Below are 26,810 nucleotides of genomic sequence, written 5' to 3' on the forward strand. Positions count from 1 at the left end.
TTTTGATTAGAAAAGAATGTTTCCATTTTTTTAGAAGTAGGTTGCAGAAAGCACAAGACTTCTGTTTAAGAAAATTTCAATATTTTTCATTTATCGGTTCATTTCAAAAGATATGGATTAGCTTTCACCAATTACTTAAAATATGGAAGAAAGGAAAATACAAAAAAAAAACCCTATATTTTAATCAAAATTATTAAATCGTAAGCATTTTACTCCATATTATGATTCTTCAAGGGTGAAAAAAATAAGACAACACTAAAATGAATAAACACAAGACAAGGAACACTTTCAGTTAGTTTTAATTCCACAGCAAGTTTTACATTAGAAAAAAATGGTCTCATACCTCACTTAAAAATGTTTTTGGGAGGAATCAACCATATATTACAACAAATACATGAACTATTTCAATTAGTAATTTATTTTTGCCATCCCACATGATTCTAATACAAAGCCTATGTACAAGCAAGATCTTAACTCTTACCTGGAAATCAATCCTTTTAAAAAACACCAGGATTTTTTTTCTTCTTTTTTTTTAAGTCTAAACACTAAATCTTTGTACCAAATTGCAAGTTAATTTAACTTACCCAATGTATCAAAGCTCTATAGGTAGATTTTAAGTGTTTTGAAAAATTGAATGATTTCATTAAATATTATCTGGATAAAAGAAAGAAAAATGACTAAGACTCGTAGCATCAATTTGATTCGTACTGAATTTCGTTTTTCAACAATATCACTATAAGTGTGTCAAGGGACTCGGAAATTTAAAATAACATTATATACAATAGTCGGAGAGACTGTAGTTAGTATTTCTTGAGAACTCCCAAGGTAGTTGTGTAATACTTCCACTAACAGCATTCAGATCTTGTAATCAAACATACAATAAGAGATAATGGTCACAGTTTGACAGTTGTGCTTCTCAATTAGATCTGTGAACGGCATATATCTATGCTATCACAGGCAATGCAATTTAAGTACAAAATGAATTTTTTTTTTTTTTTTGTCACCCCATCACACACGAAAAATCGTTTTAGATACAGAAAATGAGTACCCAGGAAACATGCACCGAGATGCATTTAAGGCACTAATATACACAAAGTTAATTGGAAAATTCTGAGCATCATTTAATGGAATGCATTTTTCTCCATAGATAGGGTGTGTCTAGCTATGAAATGGGGTAAAATAAAAGGTTGCAAAGAAAATGAGAACAAAAACTTCATGCATAAAGTGAAAATGCCCAAAGAAAAAGGAAAGGGGAAAAAATTCAAGCTTATGTCATGACCAAAAATGATGAAAATAATGATAGGTGATAGGATTATGGTATGAAAAGATATTTTACACCAGTAAGATTTTTAAGGTTTCTTATAGACTAGAAAGTTTTAATGCGAGATGGGGTGTTAAATTCAAATGAACTGATGAAAAGTTTGGCCTGTACACAATGTTCATTAAATAATATATACAGATTGATAACAATGGCCACTTAAAAAGTTATGCTTCAGGTCCTCATAACTAATCAATAGTCATGATCACTGCCGCTAGTAGCGAACGACAATTAAAATTCTTGCACAAACTAAGAAAAACTGGAAGCACCATTTGAATTACTTTAGTGCTTACATAACACAAATATGCAGCCTATTTTATAAATAACACAAAAACACTTCTCTAACTGCAAGCACATTTTTTTGTTTCTCAACAAAAACTGAAGGGATCAAACAGTATCTTTTCCGAAAGGTTTTAAAATCTAGTAGTTCATAACAAATATCTATTGAAGGTTGGGTAAAATAAGCAATAATGGATTCTAGTGTATTAACAAAAAATATAATAATAAAGCTAGACAACTACCATAATTACTTTTTTTTCCCTTTTAAGATGTGAATTTTAAAAGTATTTTCAGATTTAAACATAACAGGAAAATTATGCAGAAATTTAATTATTACAGGCACTTTTGATAGGTGTGCACAATTTAAAAGCCATCATTTTTTTTATTTTAAAATTAATATGCAATGTGTGTGACAGGATTATACTGCACGAGAGAAGAATTTGGCCCCTCCTAGCATATATCTGCATGAAACGTATCTTGAAGATCAAAAGGGCAGTGTTAAAACTTGAAAGGCATAATTTTCCATATACTGTATCATTTAAGTATCAAATAGTTTTATTTTACATTTTGAAGAGCTCTTGTTGACAAGTCATATGGAGTTCAGACCTAGTTGCTAATCACTTCAGGACAAATATTTTTAAGTTAAAGGGAAAAAAAGAAAAGAAATGCAAGCTCAAGGAAATTTATCTTTCCCTATGTAAAAGGCTTAAAACTTCTAAATTCCACTGAACGATAAATGAAACAAACAAAAACAGAAATAACTGTAACTCTAAAAGTATCACAGTTCAGAGATTAAAGAAATTAAATAACATCACACATGATTTATCTGCTGTTGTTCACTAACTTAAAAATGCATGCAAGAATATAATATTCTTACACACATTTCTTGAATCATTCCTTAAAACTTTTCACTCACATATAAAAATTATGTTTGATATTTGAATACTTTTTAACAAATGCTATCGTAATACTTCTCTGCATAATATCAAACTGACTAATGATGATATTTCCAAAATAAAATGGTAATTTTCATTACTCAGAAATAAATAACAAGCCTTATTCACACACACACACACGAAATCAGTTACATATCTATGTTAACTCCAATGCTTAGTCATTGACAAGTCACAAAGCACCAGAAATGAACAACTTAATTTACAGAAGAGGGTAAAATTTTATCTCACTCGCACAAAATTTCACAACTCAACATTATATCAACTATTTTACTCGATATGTAAAAAAATGCGAAGTTTCTTAAATATGCTCTGTACACATGAAATGCTTATTAGATTGCACAAGAGAATAGGTTTCTTGTAAGAATCTTATTTACAGAAAAGCTTATTTCATAGTCAGTAACAGGACTTGTTACCCATTAACTTATATGAGAATCACCGGAAAATTTTTGAATATTGTTAATAAAACACATAAATAAATCCTGATTTTGCTAAAAACCTTTCGAGTTAATTTACAGGATTTCTATGCTATCATTGATCATAATTTTGTGTGATGATAAATGATTTTTCATTTCACTTTATTTTGCCATTTAACTTGTTAAGGGTATTTATTCATGAATCCCTCACAGGCAATATTAGCATTTAATGAGCAGTTATATGCCACATTTTGCCTAATGAGCAAAATACACTAAAATTGAACCCCCTATTTGAGGTACAGTAAAAAATGAACATTATATATATATATAAAACTATAAACCTTGACGGTCATTATTTTCATACCATAGGCTTTGTTAATCAACCTCTTATTAATGGCAAGGCTGACATATTAACAAGACAACACTAATTATCCCATTTAAGGCATAAAAAGCAGAGTTTTATAATACCCAAGTATAATCACATAATCCACACATGAAAAGACCACAAGAAATCGTACAATAACTACAATAATTGCCTTAAATGGGATGGCTAGAACAATTTAATAAAAGAAAATGAATAGCAAAGTGACAAAATATTAGGAATGGATAAAAAATTGCACAAAACAAATGAAGTCGTAACATCGTCCAACATTTTTACAAACTAGTTGTAGCACCCAAAAAACAAGTGCTGGAATTTTCGAACACAATATATGGCATTCAAAAAGTTGTAAATATAAATATATAATTTAGATAATGTCAAACTAATAAATATTTTACAATGGAAGAAGTTCAACATGCAACAGAAAAATTTAACGGCATATAGGGGAGAAAATCAAAGCATCATATTTGTCACTTTGCAATGTAAATGCCAACTTGGAAAAAACAAGAGTTTCGGCTCAACTGCGCTTTTGGGACGGCAAAAAACACTTAAAAGTCACAAATATCGCAAGAGATCTAACGCATACACAGACACACACTAAACATTAATACTTCATATAAAGATATAAATAGTAATATAGGTCCCCTTGCTGCTTTTCTTAAACATGGTTCATACATTGCAGTATTAAAAATACTTATAGATCAACTTTAAAAATGCTTTTTTTTTTCTTCCAGATGTAGCATGTAACATTCACATAATTATCAATAAAAACATACCTATCTCAATTCAGACAGATATGATTGGACATTGTTTTAAACTTTTACTTTTGTACCAGAAAAAAAAAAAAAATTTCACGAACACAAAAATTTGAACTTTATAGAAATATTATTTACATGTAAATGTTACAATATTGCTGAAACTGCTACAAGTTCAAGCTTTTCAGACTCTAATGTCAACAGCACACTAGTTCAGCATCTTCACTCATACAAAAATTCATACAGCTTCCACACCAATACTATTCAATATTTTCTAGTAAAAAAAAATTACTTTCATAAATTAAACAAAAAAAAAAAAAAGTATGACAAGAAAGAACTCAAACTTCATAGACTACCACAAACATACAAAAACATAATTACACCTCAAAATGAGATAATAGATTCCATGTGATAGTTTCAATAAATAAAAGACAAAGTAACTAAACGAAAATTTCAAAAACTAAGTAGTGTACAATGGTAAAATAAACAATCATTAAAAATCAACAGAAATTTAATGCTGAATATATCTAAATGAGTTTGACATGATAATGATAAAATTGGTGTAGAAAGGTACACAGTTTTCAAGTGTACTATTCACAGATGCTAAAACGCTATCTGGTGTTAACTGACTGAAAAGCAAAATTGCGATTTAGTTACACCACAATGTCAGTGGTTTTCATAAGATGTGCAAAATCACAGGAACAAAATTATACATAAATCAGTTACTACGCAATAAGATGATAATGGTAAATTAATGACAAATTTCTCCTGTTTGGAGATTATAATTTATACAATGATATTTGGTGTATAAAACCTAAATAGCAGCAATGGGGACTGAAAGAGACTACAACTAGATTATACTAAGTGCAATAAAAATAAAAGAAAGCCACTGGCAAACATTTCTACTACTGCCACAAAACATTTTACTACTTATGAAGTAATATTACATTCAAAGAGCACAGTCACCATAATGCAGAACATTTATTAAATAAAAAGAAGTGTCTTCCTCATTATTTCATGCATTCATGCTGTTGATAACTGCACATTTGTTAAACACAGTTTTCAACAAATTTAATTTTTAACATAGAAAATTTTTAAAATTACGAATTTCAACTACTGTGCATGATAAATGAATCCAACAAGCATACATTTATGCAAAATGACCACAGAGCACAAACACCTCTAGTCATTAAAACAGAACAAATTCAAATACACATGTTGCCAATTGATGTGATTTTAGTTTCCCCACCAGTCAGTAGCAGGTGCAGCATAATTTCCACCATAATTGCTACGGTACGTGTTCATGAAATGGTTTCCAGTATATGGTGCAGCAAAATTCGGAGAAGTAAAATTGGGAGGAGGAACGCTGCGATTGGCATTACTTCCACCACGTTCACGCCCAATCTGACGATAATCTCGAGAGCCAAAACCTCCAGCACCATATCTAGAAAAAGGAAACAATCGTAAAAACTGATTAGATATCTTATGCACTGAAACTAAATAATAATCAGATTTTAATATAATAAAATCACACTACACTAAAATTCAATTTTTTTAAACATATTCATTATAATAGCCATATTGGCTAGTCTAGCAATGATTGATTTTTCTAGTAATTTTTTTTAATACATGTAATTTATGGAAATAAGAGCATATCAGTAAGAAAATAAATACACTGATGAATATTATAATTATCTTTTAACAAAGTGAAAACCATGCTATTCCTTTATTATTACTTATGAAACTTTCCTAACATATTTACAAAAACACATGGTTAACAGAAAATTTTGGTAGAAGCTCAAATGTTATCATTAAGCAATTTGAAAGGCATTCAAAATACAAGGTTTTATGTAAATGATTTAAAGCAAAACAAGGATCAAATGAGTGACAATTTAAAATCCTGCATTAGGAGTTCACAATATTCATAGAGAAATCCAATCTTTTCAATTATTTTGCATATAGGGAAAATATAAATAAAAAATTTTATGTAATAATAACTAAAGCACAAAATAAAGACAAAAGAATTTTTAAGTACCAATAAAGCTGAAGCATAAAACTAACCTCCTTCCTCCATATTTACGCTGATTACTTGATCGATGCTCTACTTGAACCTCTTTAGCTAAAGCTGCTAACCAGTCTGGTAATTCCTGACGAGTTTCTGTGATGAGTTCTACCAAATCCACTGCCATATTACGATTCTTCTCATTAAAGAAAGATGTTGCTAATCCTAAAATTAATCAATGTCTTATTAATTGGCTTCCCTGATTAAGCTTCCTAATCCATCAATTCTTATTAAATTTACAGATACAAGCTGCCCCCAACAATATTTGCTTAATATATATCTCTGAAAACCATCTTAAATAAAATAATTATGGGTATGAATGTTGCATATCTAAATAGTTGTGCCAAATTCAAACTTTGTACATTTAATAATTAAAGCAAGAGAAAGAATGCTATCAACCAGACATGATCACTTTTGAAAGAAAAAAAGATGAACACATAAATTTATGAGCCATGCCAAACTAAATATTAAGAAGTAAAATTACACTAAAAAAAATTATTCAATTTCAAGGAATGAAAATTTGAATCTGAAAAAGCAAAAATTCACAGGAAATGTGTCATTTCTATGACAGCTTGTCAAAGTAAAAAGTTCAGAGATAACATCCAATTAATTAAAATTAATCAAAATTCTGCCTTTTTATTTAACAGACTTCTGAGCAAATGATCGCAAGTATTTAAAATCCATTTATTTTTTTCAATAATAGCAATTTTATTTGTGTAACCATTCTAGCAATTTTCATTATAATTTCAAAATTTAGTTCAACCGATGTAAACAATTTTGAAATGGGAAACACACGCAGATATTTCATTGTAAGGCATTATGAGAATTTTCTTCGTTTTTTAAAAAAGAAATTAAAACTTAATATTAAATCTAAATTCTGGCATTGAAATCTGAGGATCTTTATTTGCATTTTAATAAAATATTATAACTGAGTAGAATATAACTTGGGTGATGAGAAATTTAAAAATTTGAATCATTTCAAAAGAAAATAGAAGTCCATCATCTAAATTCAAAGTCAAGGAAAAAAGGTTTTGAACATATAAAATAGATATTCAACCATAGTAATATTTTCAGACTATAAGGACCCATGCCAAAATACTGAAAACTGGTGAATTTCAAATTTTTAAATGTCTCAAAACCTTCAAAAATCTGAGCAAAATTTACAATGCTAAAATAAATATTAACATGTTATGGAGAAATCTACTTACTGTCTGTCTTTAAAACAAAACCCTCTGGTCCAATAAATATTATCAAGTAAATTAAACATTTCAGCCAATAAAAGGATCCTTTATTTTATATTAAAGTATTTTTAACATTGAAAATTTAATGCATGAATATACTTTAATTCTGATCAATGATGGGTATATCATCAACATTCACTGAATTCTGACAATTTTAAAAACCTGATAAAGATTATAATCATTAAGTATTTCTTTACTTTTTTTTTCTAAACACAAGCAAAAACAATTAAGGAGTGCAGATATGATTAAACATGAAAGAATGCTAATTAATTAAGAGTATATTTTAATAGTCAAATTGATGTTTTGATTAATGTTCATATTCAAATCAAGATTACCTATTATTGGCCAATATTGCCAATTTTAGTTTTAGATTTAATTCATGTATTTTAAGATTTAATAAATTAGAAAAATATGCTGAAATAAAGGATTTTGCTTTCAGTCAAAATTGATAAAAGATTAGGGTCTCTAGAAATCTGGTTATAAAAATCTCGGGATCTGTATAGATCTATCATGGATCAGTACAAATAAAGCAACTAATTTATAATGCACTTTTAAAAGTCATATTTCAATTACAAAAGCTAAACTATACATTGAAAAAATATGTTTAATTATGAAATTCTATTAAAAGTATGTGAAGTATTCACAGCAATTTTAATTGTTAGGGATGAAATTAAATGTTTAGTAGTTTCATGAAAACTTACCTAAATTGCCGACTCTTCCAGTTCGTCCAATTCTGTGAACATATTCTTCAACATCGCTAGGCAAATCAAAATTGATAACATGCTTTACATTAGGAATGTCCAAGCCTCTAGCAGCAACCTGTAACAGGAAAAAAAATTAAACATTAAAGTAACCATACTGTAAAAACTCGGGCTAAATAATATTTGTTCTTACTAATACAAACTGATAATTCATATAATCTAAATTATTAGAAAAAAATTAATATATACAATACTAAATCGCATTTACTCAACAAAGACATGAAATCACAGTATAATAAATTTTTTAAACACTTGCTAAAATTAATTTTGCCCTCAATTTAACACTTACAGCAGTTGCAACCATAATAGGAGTTCTTCCAGTACGGAAAGACCACAGTGCTTCTTCTCTCTCCTTTTGAGATCGATCACCATGAATGCTTGTAACAGGATATCCCTCTTTGGAAAGGAATTGTTCCAATGCATCTGCACCTTTTTTGGTTTCCACGAATGTCAGAGTTAAAGAGTCACGTGCTAAAAGAAAATTTATTATTTGACATTTTAATTTAGGAACACAGTTTCTCTGCAATAAATGTGAATGGAAGACTTAAAACTTAATAATTTCAACAATATGCGTTTCAATAGAACTTACAATTCATAGCATTTTTCAGTCCAGCAGCATTTAAAAGATCCAACAAAAATGATCTTTTGTCATGTTCATCAACCCAAACAACTTTTTGTGTGATGTTCTCAGATGTACTACCAACACGGCCAACAGCAAGAAAAATGTAGTTGCTCAAAAAGTTTCGTGCGAGTTCCTGCAAAGACATAATAAAATTAACAGGATATTTTGATACAAATTTGACAAGTTACAACAAATTAAATGTGTTTTCTTAAATATATCTAAAAATATCATAATTGAACTCAGCATTAAGTTACTTATTTAATTTTTAAAAATGCTCTATACTAATAAAGCAAAACAAGAATAGAAGTTCATTCATCTATACTTATAATAAAGCTCAATGTGTGTGTGTGTGTGTGTGTTGGCGCTCTACAGGCCAGGTCATTTGACATACAGCTATCAAATTTGGTACATGTATACCTTAGAGGTCGGGAATGTGCACCTGGGGTCCCTTTTTTTGAAATTTTAATTAGAATTTTAATTATTAATTAAAAACTAACTTTCCCGCCAAAAGAATCTTCCATTTTCCCCACCGCCAACTTTTCCGCCAAAAATATCTTCCATTATCCCCAGCGCCAAACGAGAAAGGCTTCCGTTGTTTTTTTCTCCCAACAGTAATGAGGCTAGGGTTAAAATTTTTCGGCGGATTATTTCAATCGGTTCTGCTTATTTTCTTAATGTTTGATGCATTTAAAATTAAACATTGTTAATGAATCAATCTTTCAGATTCATTCTGAAGTACTTTTGAATTAAAATAAAACAGAATGAAGGAAATTAAAAATTTCTAATTCGGATAGCGTTACCCCAACTGGCGTAGAAAAAATCACGTATTTGCGTTACGTAACCGGCGAAGAAAATTCACGCATGCGCATTCTGTTCGGATTGTTGCCATGACAACATGTATATGCTTATAGTTTTAAGTACAACGTTTTTTAAGTAGTTTTTTAAAAACCTGTTTTCAACCGTTTATTTTAAACGATTCGTTTTATTTTCTTAGTGTTTGATGCATTTAAATTTAAACATTGTTAATGAATCGATCTGCTCATAATGAATCTAAGAAAATTTTGTTGACCAACTCTTGAGATATTACATAAATTTAAAAAAATATTCTTTAGTGCCCATAAAGTTTAAACGCTGAGTGACTCTATTTTCAGTAATCAGATTATAAAAAAATGCTTTGTTTCAGTAAAAAATATTATTATATTAATTGAAGATAAATTCTTTTCACTTTAATTTAAAGCATAAATTCTACGGGTGCTAACAGAAAATGAGAGAGATACATATTACGTTATGACTGAAGGCCTTTATAATATTATGAATGAATTATATGATAATCAAAATTTGAAGTTTTAAAATATTTTGATGAAGAAGCTATTAAAGTAGAAATTGCATAAAATATTTAATTATTAAAATTTTAACGAACATTAAGATTGGCGAACCGGCTGGTCGCCAAAGGCGGCTAGTTCAGAATAAAACAATAAAGCTACATGAAAACATTCAGGAATGAAGATCAGAATGATATTATAATTATTAATTCTAAACTTATGACGTTCCACAAATAATTAACAATTTTTAAACTATCAGCTATCAAACTGATATTTGAACTCGACTATTAATTAATCTACGATTAAATTACAAATGGTTTCTTCTTACCTGAACCTTTTTTGGAAATGTAGCAGAAAACATAAGTGTCTGTCTTTTCCCTAGTGGTGGCATGTTATCTTCTAAAACAATGCGACGTATTTGTGGTTCAAATCCCATATCCAACATTCTGTCAGCTTCATCCAAAACTAAATATCTATAAAATATTTCAAATTCTATTAAGATATCTATATTATAAATAAAAAATTCAATACTGGACAAATTTCAAAATTTTATCATGACTATAAATTATGATAACTGAATAAGCTAGACTTTAATAATTCAAACACAGTAAAATCATAATATTCATACAGATTAACCTGCATTAATTAAACCTGCATGCTTTTACAATCTGCCTAAAAACTGCTAGTTTACAATGGAACAAAAAGAAAGTTAATTACATTAACATTAGTGAAATTAATTACAATATGTGATCTAGTTTCACAAGGGGCCATATTTACAAAAAGAAAAAAAAGGGGAAAAAGGGAGGTTAAGTTATTTGCAAATCAAAATAAACCATTAAGAAATCAAACACTGATTAATCTAAGGACTAATCTCAGAAGAACAAGTACAATAGTAATAGAAGGAAAAGTTGTATATGATATGAGCATTGATGAAAAACAAATACTCTTTTATTGACATACATACCAACCACAACAAAAATTATGATAAATATGTATTGATTTGATAGCACTGATTAACAAATAAATTATGAGTTCATAAATAATTTTAAATCCAAAAGTAATCATTTATAAACTTTAAATCTAACCATCATATTTGTCTTTTGATAAAAATAAATGTACTTTCTGTTTGATTCGATTCATACAGCTTAAACTGAAAATGACAAATTAAACTGAAAAGTAAAATAAATTTTCAGTACTGAGGATTAGACAGAAAATTCAATGCAAAAATTAATAAATTTTAATAAAGACAAAAAAAAAAAATTTTTTTATACAAATAATTATGTTGAAAGATGGAGTAATTTTGCATTTTAATGAATGCTGTTCCGCTCTCTCCATGTACGCACGAGTTAAAATTTTCCCATTAAAAAAATTAATCTAATTTTGAATTAATATATTTATACTATTTATTTCCAGAATAAAAAAAAATTAAAACATCTTTGAACACATCAGATAAAATCCCTTTTTACATCATTAATGGGAAATACTTCCGAATTTTTAAATATCTTGTGTTACAATTCTTTGTCTTGTCTACAGTTCTTTCAAACAATTTTTCAACTGTAAAAATCATAACTTACTTCACCATTTCAAGACTGAGCTTCCCTCTTTCAATCATATCAACAAGTCTTCCTGGAGTAGCAACTAATAAATGACATCCACGATCAAGGTCTTTCATTTGCTGGACAGGATCAGCACCTCCATATACTACACAAGGTCGAACACGCGATCTGTAAGAGAACTTGCATGCCTCATCATAAATCTGGCATGCCAATTCTCTAGTTGGGGATAACACAAGTGCCATGGGAAATTGCTTCATACGCCCAGGGTATCGAGGCTGAATCTGCTGTAGAGATATCTATCATATAACAAAAATCCCAAGAAGTTTTTTAAAAAGGCCATATCATCATATTAATACAATATTATCATCCCAAACTTACCTCTATACATTAATATAAAGTTGCAGCAATGTTAAGATAGCTTATGATAGCAATGATAAGAAAGTTATAAGAAAATATCTAGAAACAACTTTCACATAACAACTTGTAATTATCTAGTAAATGATCAATTAATGAAAAAAAAATGTAAATCTAAAAGAAGCTTAGGAATTTTAAGCATACTGTCGGTTACAAAATAATGTACATAAATTATTATAAAAATGCAATTAACTTGGATTCTAACAGAAAATAGAAAAATACTATTCTAAAACATACATGCAAATTCATTAAATAATAGCTCCCAAAGAGCATTTTAAAAATCTTAATTTTATACATTTATTAGTATCTCCTTAAATTTCCTATTTTTGACTAGCATAGTTTTTAAAACAAGCTGCTTCTTCAAGTAAAGAAGTAGGGCAAGTGTCAATAAGCTCACAAATAACAAGGTTTCATACTTCAAATAGCAACTTAACCCTGTTGCGTCTTTCATTTGACACTTACATGCACATGTGATTTGTCTGCGCTGATAATTACAGTCGTGTTTTAATATTACTATTAAACTAATATTATTACAGCACTATTCAAAACTACAAAGTAAACAGTCATATACCCATGAAAACATTTATGTAATAAATATTTTCAGAAAACATTGTATCTTTTTTTTTTAAAGAGATCTGAAAGTTACAGCAGGGTTAAACACATCTAAAAATGCTTAATTCTACAAACTACACATTTAATAAAACTCCTGGACACTAAATTAAGTCATAGATTAATAATTTGTAAGATTAGGCATAATCAGAGGAAACAGACATGAACACAAAATTTAAATTGAAGATATGTTATTCATAATACAAATAAAAATATTTAGAATAAACTACTAGGATGATTCTTATAAAGTAAACAGGATATTATTTTAATATTACACCCACACACAATTTGGGAATTACTAAAACATTTCTACACTTTAAATTTTTTTTAAAAATTTGACTTTAAATTTTTAAGGCTTTAAAAATCAAAAGCAACATGTTTAGAAGAGAAAAACACACTTAAATAAAACCCAACTTCAAATGCACAAGAAAATGTATAATGTACTCGTATACTGATATTTAAAATAAAATAGCAATCAGATATAAATTTTTTAATAATTTCTACAAATAAAAGTTTATTTACCACAGGCAAATTCTTTGGGGGCCCTTCTTCAAAGATCTGATTCAATATAGGCATAAGAAAAGCAGCAGTTTTACCAGATCCTAAAATAATAATTTGTAAAACATTATACCATCTGCCATAGCTCACACCATTTAGTACAACGAGTTAAAAACAAAAATTAAACAAACTTTTTTAAAATTTAATGCAATGTGGAAAAATTTTTACATGTCAATTTTTGTGTGAAACTGTTTAACTACAAATATAAATCCCTTTAAAACTACTATCTTCAATATAGTGAATTTTAAAATATTAAACTTAAATTACAAAATGCCAGATTAGCTCATTTGTTTATTGCAACACTGTACATGTACAGTTCATTTTAACTGGGAAAAATAAAGTATTAATTCATTCCTTTAAAAAAAGACAGTTAAAAATTTCAATGCTATAAAACATTCATCTTGAGAAAACAAACTTCGTCAAGATTCTAAAAATTGCAAATTAGTCACAGATATTTTATTCAGCATTTTCCTAGTTTCTATCAAATCAAATGCTTTCAGGAAACAAATACTATGAAAAAATTAAACGGTTCCCTCGTGTACAGTTATAAAAGAATAGGGGAGAAGATAAAACAACCAGTTTAATATAATATGATGAATAATGCCAGAATCATTAATAAGGTATTTGAAAGGTATTAACATACTATTCAAGGAATTTTTTTAATTAAAAATTCAATAGAGAGCTTGTTAGCATAATAATATAAAAACTAAAATCTAAAGTTTCAAATGATAACTTTTTCTTATCACATTTCAACACTACATGAGAATCTCTTCTTAAAATCAAATTTCAATGGTCCAGATCTATCGATTTCAAAATTATGATCTAACAGAATTTTGATCTTCTAATTTTAAAAAATCTTAGACTTGTATTCAAACTGTTAAAAAACAGTTATTGAACTAAGAACTTTTTTTAATTAAAATATGACATTCTAAGTAATTATTCACAAAAAAATTTAAGAACTATTCAAGAAATTTTTTAAAGGCAATGTGCTTCAATTTTGGCATAAATGGACAGAGAAGACCATTTTAAAGGGACATACTAGCAATTCAAGTATCAGTAGAATAAACATTTCCTTTTGCATAAAAACAGATCCACCAAGGATTGGACTCCAACCTCCCATTTATGAAGTGATTGCCTTGATATTTATGCAATTAGGATGCTGATCACAGTAACAAGTATATAAGCTTTGCAAAAAGTTTAAAGATTTTCTTGGAAATGGCTAGCTACTGCATTTTAATATAAAGAAGAAATATTCTAAAGGTATATAACTGTTATACTAAATCTCGTATGAAATTCAATTTTACAATATGTGACAGCCCCTTGTAAGCAAGTGCTGTTCAAGCTTTCCAAATGTAACCCCTCTCCCCCCCCTAAAAAAAAAATCGCACAGTAGGAGGAAAAAATTTAAAGGCCCAAATTAAATATTGTATTGTTGAGAGAAAAAAAAATTTGAGTAACTTGCCTGTCTGAGCACATGCCATCAAATCTCTTTTGCTCAATATAATAGGCATAGCATGTTTCTGTACAGGAGTTGGATTCTTATAACCAGCCATTTCAATATTGAAACAAACCAGCTCAGTAAGAGGCATTTCTATAAACTAGTAGAAAGAAAATTCATTTTTATAATGCCACATTTAAATTTTTAAAATAAAAATGAAAGCAATTAGGAAACTGAAAAATATTTCCCTTTTAATAAATATTTTAATAATATATATATATATATTTTAATAATATTTTACTTTCAAATAAATATTAAATATATCAAGAAAAATCAATTTGTTAAAAAAATTTAATTTTTTAACGAGCATTTATTTCAAATAATTTGCATTTTATCATTTTGCAAGTCTAACATAAGACGTGTATTAAGTCAAAATAAAAACCTAATTTTTAAAACCATTGTTCTTTAAACATAAAATTTCATAACATAGTTTAAACTGAAATTTATGTCTTCTATGTCATAATACTAAAATCACTAAAATATTACACACTGCCAATTAAGACACTTGCTGGAAATTTAGGAGTAACCAATTACAGTTTGAAACATGATTTATTAAACTTTATATTATATTTTAAGAAATTATTGAAAATAAAATACTCAAAATACTATTACTGAAATAAAAATGTAGCCACTTTTACATTTGATTGAAAGACAGAATAATTAACTTCCAGAAAGCTAACTAATCACAGAGTTCTTGAAAGATACAGTGCATAAAATTAAAGAGATAATTTGATGCTTATATGACAGGATTAAGGAACTAAATGTTACTTAAAATGTTACACTGATACTTCAATTTATTTAATCCTCATACGAGAAGCATACATTAATTTTCCATCCCTTAAGCCTTATAAATTCAAAAAAGTTCCGAAAGAAAATTTATTTTTTAATTATTTCATTTTAAATGGAAAAACTTTTTTAAAAACTTATAATGATTAGTTTTTCTAGATTTCTATTCAAAAAAATAATTTCAACATTTAACTACATTTAAGAATAAAATACAAAGGCATAGTACGTTATTTATTTGAGAAGGGCAATCTTCTCCTGTAGCTTCGACAGGAATGTCTTCATATTTTTCAAAATTTATGCCTGTATGTCCTTGGCCAAACAATTGTCTAGGAGAAAAAAAATATATAAATAAACAAATTTGTGATAAAATTTTTTATACATATTATTCATTTATACAGACCTAGAAATTTCAGTTGAATAAATTGTTATATTCAAAGTCAATTAAACACATTTGTAGCTTGGGCTGCGTCAATTAAAACTTGTCACAAAAAGATGAACATTTTTCATCCCCTAACAAGTCAATTAAGCTAGAATATGATGTCGCATATTCCTTCATAACCTCCGAAGATGTAAATATTGAATATTTTCTATCAATACCATTCTGTTCATTTCTGTCAATAAAATTCATCACTAAATGTATATATATATATTTTAAAATGCTTACATATGATGCTACGGCTCAACACACAAGTCCTCACTGCATTTTTAATTTGCATGTTTTTCTAGAACAAGAAATGTAGTTACAAATCTATATTAATAAGTACATAAAATGATGAAATCAGAGTTTCAGCATATCAGGAACTCGCCACAAAATTACAAAGCAAAAATCAAAATTTCCTTATTTAGTATATATTATTATATTACTTTTAAAGTTACTCATATTCAATTACATTTAAAGTTATACTCATATTCAATTACAAAGAAAACTTCCATCCTCAATGGCACAACAGCCCAGGCAGGCCCTTGACCTTCAAGAATTTTCTTCCAGGTCTCTTTTCTTGGCATTGGTCTGCCAGTAAATCACTCTTAAAGTGAAAAAGTCTCCTTCCAGGCAATCCATCCGAGGTTGGGCCAGCCAGGTGTATTTTCTGCGTTGTACGCTCGTTCTCTATTCTTTCTAATAATGTGGCTAGCCCATTTAATCCTTTGGATTTTCAAATATTTCATGATATCGGGTTCCTTATAGACACAGTAAAGTTCTAAATTTGAATGTTTGTGCCAAACACCATCAACTTGTATTCCTCGAAAAACAGCTCTTAGTATCTGCCGCCCAAAGATACCAAGGACATTTTCATCTTTTTGTGTCACTTTCCGGGTTTCTGAAGAATATGCGAGTATACGTCTGAATAGACATTTATAAATTTGTTTTTCTATTAAATTTTATTTTGAACATTTGTTTAGTTCATAAAAACATGTATTGGTAGCTTTAATTCTCTTCTGTACTTCAGGTATGATATTGTTATTAATGTTAATCTCAGAGCCTAGATATAATAAAGCTATCAACTTTCCCTAATTTATAACTATTTACTGTTTGTCAACTGATTCTGAGACTACCACATTTCGATGACTCCATCGCATTAAGGGGTGAGAAGCGGAAAGATGAGTGCATTTCCGGTATTCAATTTGACCTTGGATTCCCCTATTAGATACTAGTAAATGTAAATATCTCCTCCTTTCACCCCTATTTTGAGGAATTAAACCCTTCCTAACGCATGCGCAAAAGCGCGTAGGGTTTTACAATCCGTTGCTGAACAGTATTTGAGGTGAGTAGCAGTGTGTTACTTTTATGCATTGTATATATTTAGTTTTTTTCCTGGTTTATAGAAAGGTGCTTTTTTTCCCCAAGGGCCAGAAATTTCTGTTTCAGATCAGAAGGTATTCTTGCAATGATGTCTACATCATCGGCAAATGCAAAGATTTGTAGATTTATATAAAGAAAACAACTAAATGAAAATGGATTTATATATAAAAAAAAAGATTTTAGGTAACTTAAAAACCGACTAGGTTGGTTAAGTCATAACAGACACAGCACAGTTTTTTTTTAAGGCAAAACTTCAAAAATAAATTGTACCAAATAAACACCTTGAAGTAAAATTAGTATAAATGAACAATAAAAGGAATAAATTTACTTAAAGATTGGTTGATTTTGCCAATTTGAGGAATGGACCCCAAATGTATCAGCATGACCAGACATATCAATTAGGGTAAGTATGCGATTGTGAAACTACTTAGGAAATAGTTATAAAATTGCTTTAGATAAAAATATTGAAGAATTATTACACAAAAGAAAAGTAATCTATCTAAATGAAAAAAACTGCAACATCACCCAAGGAAATATATCATGTTTGTTATAAAAGTGGGAGAAAAAAAAATACAAAAATATTTTAACAAATACCGGATAATTTAATCTGACATTTTCATAAGTTATATATCTAAATGATTTACTATCTCTCCATAAATACACAACTTCCCACAGATATGCATAAATGCAGTTATATTAGAAAAGTATAATTCTTGTTTTATCTGGAGTAGCCTGTATAATGATTATATATTCATCTTATAATATTTTCTTAGAAGTTCACACGAAGTAAATATAAATACCTCTCAACTCTCTCATCTCTAGGCAAAGGTCGAGACCAATCTTCTTCCTCGTCATCATTTCTCTGCATACCAGATCGACGATCCCATCTATTATTATCCCTACAGTCAATTTTGCTATCTGGATCTCTCCATGTTCTAAAAAAAGGAAAGAAAATATCTTTAAAAAAAAAATTGGCCAAAGCAAAAAAAAAAAAAAAAATCTCATCATGAAAATATAATACTTTTAATAGATTTAAATAAAATTTTACAGTTTTGAGAACTTGAACAAATTAACTTCAGCATGCTAAAATTTACCAACATGTTCTTTTTATTTTGTAGCTTTAATTATGTTAGTTCTAATCTTTTATGCTTCTTAAAATCCAATTTATTCAGATCGACTAAAAACTTGATTTGAAGTAAAACTGAATCATCGGTAATCAAACAATTTAAATTACAAATATTTAAAGATGAAATATGAATTTACAGGAAAAAAACACTATTAAATATTCCAAAAAACAAGTTATTTTCATTAATAAAAATTTTAGAAATATGAAGCAAAATAGTTTGAATGTAATTATAATAAACAGCAAACTTAAATGTTTCAGAACAAGCATTAATGCAACTTTCAATTAATATCACTTGTGTTCATTCCTATTTCAAGTAAAATTATTTAAATGAGTCAAATAAATTAAATGAAAAATACAAATTATAATTTTTGGATGTCTATCTTTCAAAAAAAAGCTACTTCTACAAAAATTAGAAAAATAAAAAGGACGCTTTAAATAATTTAAATAAATGACAAATATAAAGAAAACCAATCAGAAATTTTTACATCAATTTTAATATAACTTTACATTTTTAGTAATATTTTTTTTTTTTTTTTTTTTTTTTGAAAACCTCTAAGTTAGCAATAAGGTAACCTTATCAAAGTTTTCCTGTACCTATTTTATATTATCTCTACTTTTTCTAATACAAATGCCATGTGCTTAACAATTTATATGACAACATTAGACTTGCTGTTGCCAAATTAAACACTATTTTAAACTAAATAAATCTAACAGAAGCTTACAATATAAGCATACCTATCATTTTTCCTTGGTTGAAATGTGTTAGGACGATACTGATCAGGCCCTATCTTCTTGTTTCGATTGAAACTAAGATTACGAGCATTTTTATCACCTGCAAAATGCAAACATTTAAATATAAATAATTTAAAGTAATGATTGAAAAATGCAAATTTATTAAATTACTATTAATATTGGACAGATGATATTTCTTCTATACTTAAGCCATTCTGCGACCTATATGAGTTGCAAATATCCAATACTTACCCAATTTTCCCGCTAAACACAACCCAATTTTTTTTTTCTCAACTGAAACTCCTTTAAGGTCCATAAAGGGTTTCAGTCAATGACTACCTGAACATTAATCAGGGAAAGTCGTAACTTTCCCAATGTCACAGAAGGGTTTAAAACACTACCTGTAACAAAATCTTTAAAGATTAATCTCAAAGTAATGCATTGGCATTATATTTAATATTTATTAGAAGAGTATTTAGGATTTTATTAAAAATTATGTATTAAATGTTTAAATATGTAAAATAAAAAAGTTAATACAAAGAAAAATTTTAGTTGGAAGGCGTTGGTATTATAATTATTAAAAAATATCTGAATTAAAATTATTAAATTAATTTTATAATTGCCTTAAGTTCAAAGAATTAATTTTATAATTAATATGTTAAGTAATCAGCTGACTAACCAGTTGCTTAAAATCAACATACCAGATTGATCACCTTGCATATTCACTTTATGAACATCACCTTGTTCCAATGCCATAGTTGCATTCATGTAAGATTCTTGGTGCATACTTGCTGCATTCATTTGGCCGTATGGCTGAACAGTACCCTCTTTAAAAGCACCTACAAATTCAATAATTTTAATCAAAATATATAACATTTAATTAAAAATTCAATTTAAATTTTCAGAATTAAAATATATTTTATAGGCTCATATCAAAAGTATTGCATCTCAAGCAAATGTATTCTCCCCAGGGTAACAGTATATATCAGTGACAAGAACACTTATCTGAAGTTCTTTGCTCAGCATGCTTTTCTTAATTATTCTTTTCGTATGTTGAAAAGCCATTCTGTTTTTGAATTATTTTATTCTAAAACCATGCAGCATTTTCTAAATATTCTATAAAAATTAATAAATAGCCTTTCCATCCACTAATTAATCCTTATTTTAATGAAATCAAAACCAATTAATATGTGTTATAAAGCAAAGAACTTTATATAATAAAACAAATGCAGCATGACAGCCAGTTGAACCTACAACTATCAAATTAGGCACAATTGTACTTGGAGGGTAAGAAAACACACACCAAAATTTAAAAGCTTAGTCAAAATTTTCCCCATTCAAAATAAATCAAGATATGTTTTTTTGACTATCATTAATAAAAAGCTTTTAATGACAATTGTTAAAATTTTCTATATAACGGTCACATTTTTGTTACATTTTTTTTATTCAAATACATTTTTTAATTATTTTGAGTTGCATCAATACTTTTCAGTGGCACAATGAAACTTTTTTTCACTGAATTATTTCTTGTATTCTTCGCCATTTATTAAAGCTGCGAATAGAGAAGTAATCCTTCTTAGAAATGTTAAGAACATTAACTCCAAATAGATCACTTGATTAATTAAGTTTTGGACAGTGAAATATTTTCTTGAATCATAATAGATACTTTAGCTTTCTACAACTAGAATTTTCAATGCTTTTTCTGAAGCTAAATTATGAGGATAAGCTAATAAATAGATATTGGGGGGGAAAATGTAGATATATTTATTAGTTAATTCAAATAATAAAAGTAATATATAACATTACAAATAAAACATCCGATCTTTAACTTGAATTACAAATTATAGAAAAAAAATTAAAAATATTTTATTTATATATATACTATATTATGAAAAAAGTTTAGTCTTGAAATTATTTACCATTACTAGTCTATTCTTTACATGGATTGCTTTATTAAAAATTGTCCCTTACCCCCCCCACACTTTCCCCCCCTCCAAATTACAAACATGCAGTTTCATTTTAAATTTTATAACTACCACAATTTAGAATTTAATTTATGATATTTTTTTTTGAATAAAAGAGAAAAACTTTTGAAATAAATATACTTTAAAAATTCAGTTTAATTTTTTAATTATTTGGCTTATTTTTCCCGAGCTTTATTTTTTTCATACAAACATATCTTTCCTCTCTCCAAATATGCATGGCCAATTTTCTATGCCTTTAGTATTAAAAAGCTAGTGTCACTGTCATTAAAAACACTTTATTTCAAATGCATGCTTGGAAATTAACAAATTGTGGCACAAATTTTAATTTTCGGTATGTTAATTTTGACTAGATAATTTTATATCAATAGAGACTAAGCTGATTTGTCAAAGATCAATAGTAAATAAGCAAAGAAATTAATAAGTAGAAGTTCAAGAATTATTTAGCATCTTTCTAATTGTCTTAATTTATTTAGAAAATATCAGAAAAATATATCAATAAGTATAACAAACAATATCAATTACAAATGAAATTATTTTTTAATTAACTTAAAATCTAATGCTGCAAAAATCTTTTTTTCAATTTTAACTTTTATACACAGAAATGGAAAATTTTGAATTTATGAAAATATACTTATCAAATTCGAAAGTGAAACTGAAAACTTAACAAGCAATTGTATAAATATATAATCTTAATTTGATATCTTTATGAAAGACATGAAATTTGTAAATACAAAAAATATAGAAAGGATGCAAGTTATACATACAATAAGCTTCAGTTTTTATTTTACTAAAGCTTAAAATTACACATTTTATGAAATTAAATAGAAAATCTTTACAGCTAAAAAATGTTTTCCTAATGTGTTTCAAATGATGCTAAAGTTGATCCAATTTAAAAAAATTAGGAAGATTAATTTCATTTAATGAATTTCAAATTGCCTCTAATAACAATATTATTTCCATCTCCCCTATATTCTCTCTTTAAGGTGATTACGTAACCATTCAGTTATCAAAATATTGCCATTTCAAATATATTAGAATTAAACTTAAAAATTCTAATTCATTAAAATCATTCATTTAAAAAATACCATCTATCCTTTAATTTTATTGTATTTTTAATACTAAAAAAATATTGCCGATTTTTTTACTTTTTTCTACATTTGGTATGAATATTAGATGATACATCAGTTTCAGATGCGAGAGAAAAACATTTGTAATTAGTTGGGAGAAAATCCGGTACTTTAAACCTAGTACTGAAAAATCAGCCAATATTGTATCTATTTTTTACATTAGAACTACAATAATTTTATTTTACTATACATAACCATTAATCTATAAGATTTAACCATTAACAAACAAAACTTCATTATATGAAAGTTACAACATTTTTTTAAAAAAAATTTACCAAAAACCAGCATGCCAATTTTATTTTAAAAATAATCTTTAAAAATTCAAAATCTTTTACCCCTGTAAATGTTTATGTTCCACCACCACAAAAAAATATCTAACCTTTAGGTTTGTATTGATTTTTACGATCCCAATCTTGCATCTGGGTATTATGCCAATCAGGAGATCTCTTTTGCTCAGCTGGTTGACTGTACTGGTTCATATTCCAATGTGTTTGATTCACAGCAGCAGGATCAGCTTGAGAATGTTGGCGAGAACGTAAGTGTGGGGGAATGTAACGCCCTGCTGGATGCCCTACAGATAATAAATTATGTTTCCCAAACTTAAAATGTATATAGAACATTAAGTTCTGAATTTAAAATTCTCCACAATTTCATTTTAAATTTTTAATAACCTTAACAATTTTTTCAAAATATAAGAAATCCAACAGATTTTCTTCATCGTATTAAATTATATAAGCTGTACCATTGGATAATTAATTCAAGATTAAGCAAACTCAAAATTTTACTATAATCAGAAAAAAAAAAAAAAATATTAATTATAAATAATTACTTCTAGATATTTCGATTTCATATTTTGAAAAACCGAATTTTAATGTTAACATCAGTTATAAAAATGTACGTTTTCATATAAAAAAGTATTGCTAAATTAATCTGTTCAATATAACTTTTGCCTATTTTTTCTGCCAAATAAACCTTTCTATATTTTTAGATTTTAAATAATATATATAAGGATCAAGTAACACTTGCAAAGATACTGCTTGTAATTAATGTTGTAAATTTTTTTAAAAAAAAGCTTTTCATTCTGTTCTCCAGAAAAATCTAAAATTTCAGAGAAATTGAACTTATGTGTAGTAACCAACTAGATGAAAGAGACATGAAGCCATTGCAGCCAATCACCGAGGAAGAAGATTTTCAATATGGCCGCCGCCAGAGTACACAACGTCAACTACAACTTAATGCTCCTACTAGTCCAATCATAAATTAATCTACTTAATAAGAGAAACCGACTGAAATTAAGAAATAATCAAATTTATTAGAGAAAACACCAATAAGTTCTTGTATTCAATAGAAGAATAACTAATATATATGTATTGAATTTAAGCCTAACATGGCAGACAGTTCATTTTCATTTGAAGGATTGATTTCGGGATTTGTCCCAGATGGTAGTTCCTTGCTACCAGAAACTACTAATTTCAATTTCTGCATCAGAATAATATTAAAATCATCAGCAAAACTCCGTAGAACAGATTGTTCCTAGATGTTGAGAGCCACAATTTTATTTCCTTCTCAACATAAGATTGATTCAAAAATGAATATATATATAATTTTTAAATAAAAATTTTAAAAATAGATTTTTTAAGAAAATAAAATTAAGACTGGCAAAAAAGTTTTACAAGTAAAAATTAAAATTTTAATATTGTGAAATAATTATGAAGATAATTTTAAATATATTAATTACCATTTGGCTGTTTTCCATTCTGTCCTCCACCATTGATATCCATATTTGCAAACTAAGAAAAATTAAATATTTTTCAGATAATTTACAATGACCTTAGACACAAACAAATTTATCAAATAATATATACTCATTACATATAAACAAGGGAAATTGGTTTGCAATTATTTTACAAAAAACAATTTTGTTCTTCCAAGCTTTAAAAAGAAAAATCAAGTTATGAAATTCCAGTATTCTTAAAATTTGATTACATAAGTTAAGAATACTGGAATTATTAAAATAAAGTTTATATAATTTTTTAATCCTAATATACATATGTTTATTGATATGAGTATAGAGTAATCTTTACTAAAGGTAAATTAAGTATTTACTAATCATAATCAGATATGGGGAACCAAGGTTGATTTTTTAAATAGTAAAAGATGTAATTTACAGCATACATTTTAAGCTTTCAAAATAAATAGAGTTGCTTTATTAAAATGAAGCTGAATATTAAACTCTGACATACAATTCTTATAGTTACAATTTCCTCATCGAGAAATATTTTAAAATGTACAAATAAATGAATTAAAGTTCAGAACCAAGCCCAACTCTTTTAAAGGAGTGGAACCATGACATTAATGGTTTCGCTGCTTGGAACAAATGGGAGAATAATAAAAAATTGGGCATTTATTTCTTTAAAGAATATTTCATTCAATTCCATTTATATCATTGCAAATGTGACTTAAATCATTCAATATCTGTTACTAGTGCAGACTGATGCAACATTAAAGAATTAATACAATCCCACATAGAATTCAAACTAATAATCTATTACTCATTTGCCTTTTCTACATTATCAGATAATGCTGGAAATAAACATTAACTTTCAAAATATTTTCTCTTATCTACAGATATTCATGCCTCTCAAAAACATTTAATCAAATCTATGAACTCAAACATTTTTTTATAAAGTCGCAACTCTTCACATTGTCTATAAATATGGTTTTCAACAAATATATAAAAGTTTAGATTTTACAGGTTAAATGTTAGCTTAGCATAGAAATTTTCAGTAATGATTCAGACTTTCATTAATTGATAACTACATTTTCACCGACAGATTATTTTTCTTATAAAGTACATACTTATAATTTACAGAGAAACTAATTTGAATAGTGAAAAAATTAGTTTCATTATAATTCATATATCACATACATCTTAAATAAAATACACTTATTAAGCTGATAAGCCTTTCTAAATTATAAAAAAAGAAAAATCATTTATTTCAAAGAATTGAATCAATTCAAAATACAGTAAGTCAAGGATAAGAAAATTTAGAATTTGGAACAGGAAAAAGCATAGATTTCATATTAAAAGGGGGTGGGGAGGATGGACTACCAACTAGTTACAGGTTTTAGGTTTGCTACACCATGTATATTTTGGAAAATTTTAACAATACTATTTAAAATTCAAATTAAAGGCAAAAGGATTCACAAAAATCAAATGTAATGTATTTAAACAACGACACAAATATAATGATCCATTTAACTGGAATATACAGAAATAGAATTTTTTAAATGTCAAAATCTGATTGTTTACAAAAATACTAAGTTTCATTTTTCTCAGAATTATTTATCAGTAATAAAACATTAAACTTGCAAATCTAAACCTAAAATATTAACAAAAAAAAATTGCTGTTTTTCCTTATTTTGCAAATAAGAGGAATCCTATAATTACGACAAGAAAACGAAACTTTTAAACAAAATAAAAAAAAATTAAATATTCTACTTTTAAAATGAAACCTGTCAAGAAGTTAAAATTCGCATACTAAAATGCCTGAAGAACAATGGTTTAATGACTAAACTTTAAAATATCGGAATTTTATTAATCAAATAAAATTAGGTCACGGTATACAAATCATATAAAGCTAATATCTATAATATTTTCAATTAAACCAGTTGGAAAAAAAATATGTTAGCTAAAGCTTCAGAAGAAAAAAAATTCATTCTCATTCAGATTTTAATCAATATAACAACTACCACGTATATACAATTAGTTACAACATCACTCTCAAAAACAGAAACCAAAAGTAATAGATTTCAAAAATGACACATTTACAAAATCATGTACTATTTCAAAAAAAAATTTGAAACATTAATAAAATAACAAAATTAAAGTGTATATCAGGATACAACTGAATATAAAGTCAAGCTTACATTGTTATAGAGCACCCAACAAGCCATATCAACTGGAACTGGCCTACTCCACATCAAAGGCATACCGGTATTTTTATCCCAAGTCGCAGTCGGACTCATATGCGCCATTTTGTCTTCAATACAATATCTTTGAGAAACGGCAATTTGAAATGAAGATACTTTTAAAAAAGATCAGCTGTCGAATGAAAGTATCTTCTTAGTAAATTATACTACTGTTAATCTTTAATAATACTGATATATTATGCTTTGTTGGAATCATTTAGCAAGTGCCACAGTAACTTGAAACTAACACAACTGCAGCATATCAACGAAAAAGAAATTGCAGACGCTGCCCAGGCTCAACTGCAGATGACGTCAATGAATAAATTTTCAAAAAAAAAAAATGAAATAGAAATTTATTTTGGATTTAGATTGAATTAAAAAACATTAAAATAAGTAACATTAACAGAAAATTTTATTTCTATAAATGCAACTATTAAAATTATTCTTTAAGAAATCGATTGTGATAATATAAATTTTAATTCCGAAGAAACGCTGAGAAAATAAATGTGTGTTAAAAAAAACTAATTTTGATTGAATG

At 27.4% G+C, this 26,810-nt stretch overlaps 1 protein-coding gene across 3 annotated transcripts; it reads right to left on the minus strand.

Annotated features, from left to right (window-relative positions):
* Positions 1–281: 281 nt before the first annotated feature.
* Positions 282–26,562, minus strand: LOC129971282 (ATP-dependent RNA helicase DDX3Y-like). 3 transcript variants are annotated; one of them, XM_056084911.1, is made up of 16 exons: positions 26,231–26,562; positions 24,039–24,090; positions 22,680–22,871; positions 19,890–20,027; positions 19,192–19,288; positions 18,131–18,265; positions 15,756–15,855; positions 14,708–14,843; positions 13,210–13,289; positions 11,683–11,948; positions 10,437–10,581; positions 8,754–8,919; positions 8,454–8,635; positions 8,105–8,222; positions 6,162–6,327; positions 282–5,544 (listed from the first exon to the last, which is right to left on the minus strand). In XM_056084911.1, the coding sequence occupies exons 1-16, from the start codon at positions 26,336–26,338 to the stop codon at positions 5,337–5,339; spliced, it is 2,289 nt and encodes a 762-aa protein (XP_055940886.1). In that variant the 5' UTR covers positions 26,339–26,562; the 3' UTR covers positions 282–5,336. The 3 variants fall into 3 exon arrangements, with proteins under 3 accessions (XP_055940886.1, XP_055940881.1, XP_055940894.1); XM_056084906.1 differs by having other exon boundaries at positions 11,683–11,960; positions 26,231–26,561; XM_056084919.1 differs by lacking the exon at positions 22,680–22,871 and having other exon boundaries at positions 11,683–11,960.
* Between the last annotated feature and the right edge of the window lie 248 nt (positions 26,563–26,810).

The sequence above is a fragment of the Argiope bruennichi genome, chromosome 1 (genome assembly GCF_947563725.1).
Source record: "Argiope bruennichi chromosome 1, qqArgBrue1.1, whole genome shotgun sequence".
Taxonomy (NCBI): domain Eukaryota; kingdom Metazoa; phylum Arthropoda; class Arachnida; order Araneae; family Araneidae; genus Argiope; species Argiope bruennichi.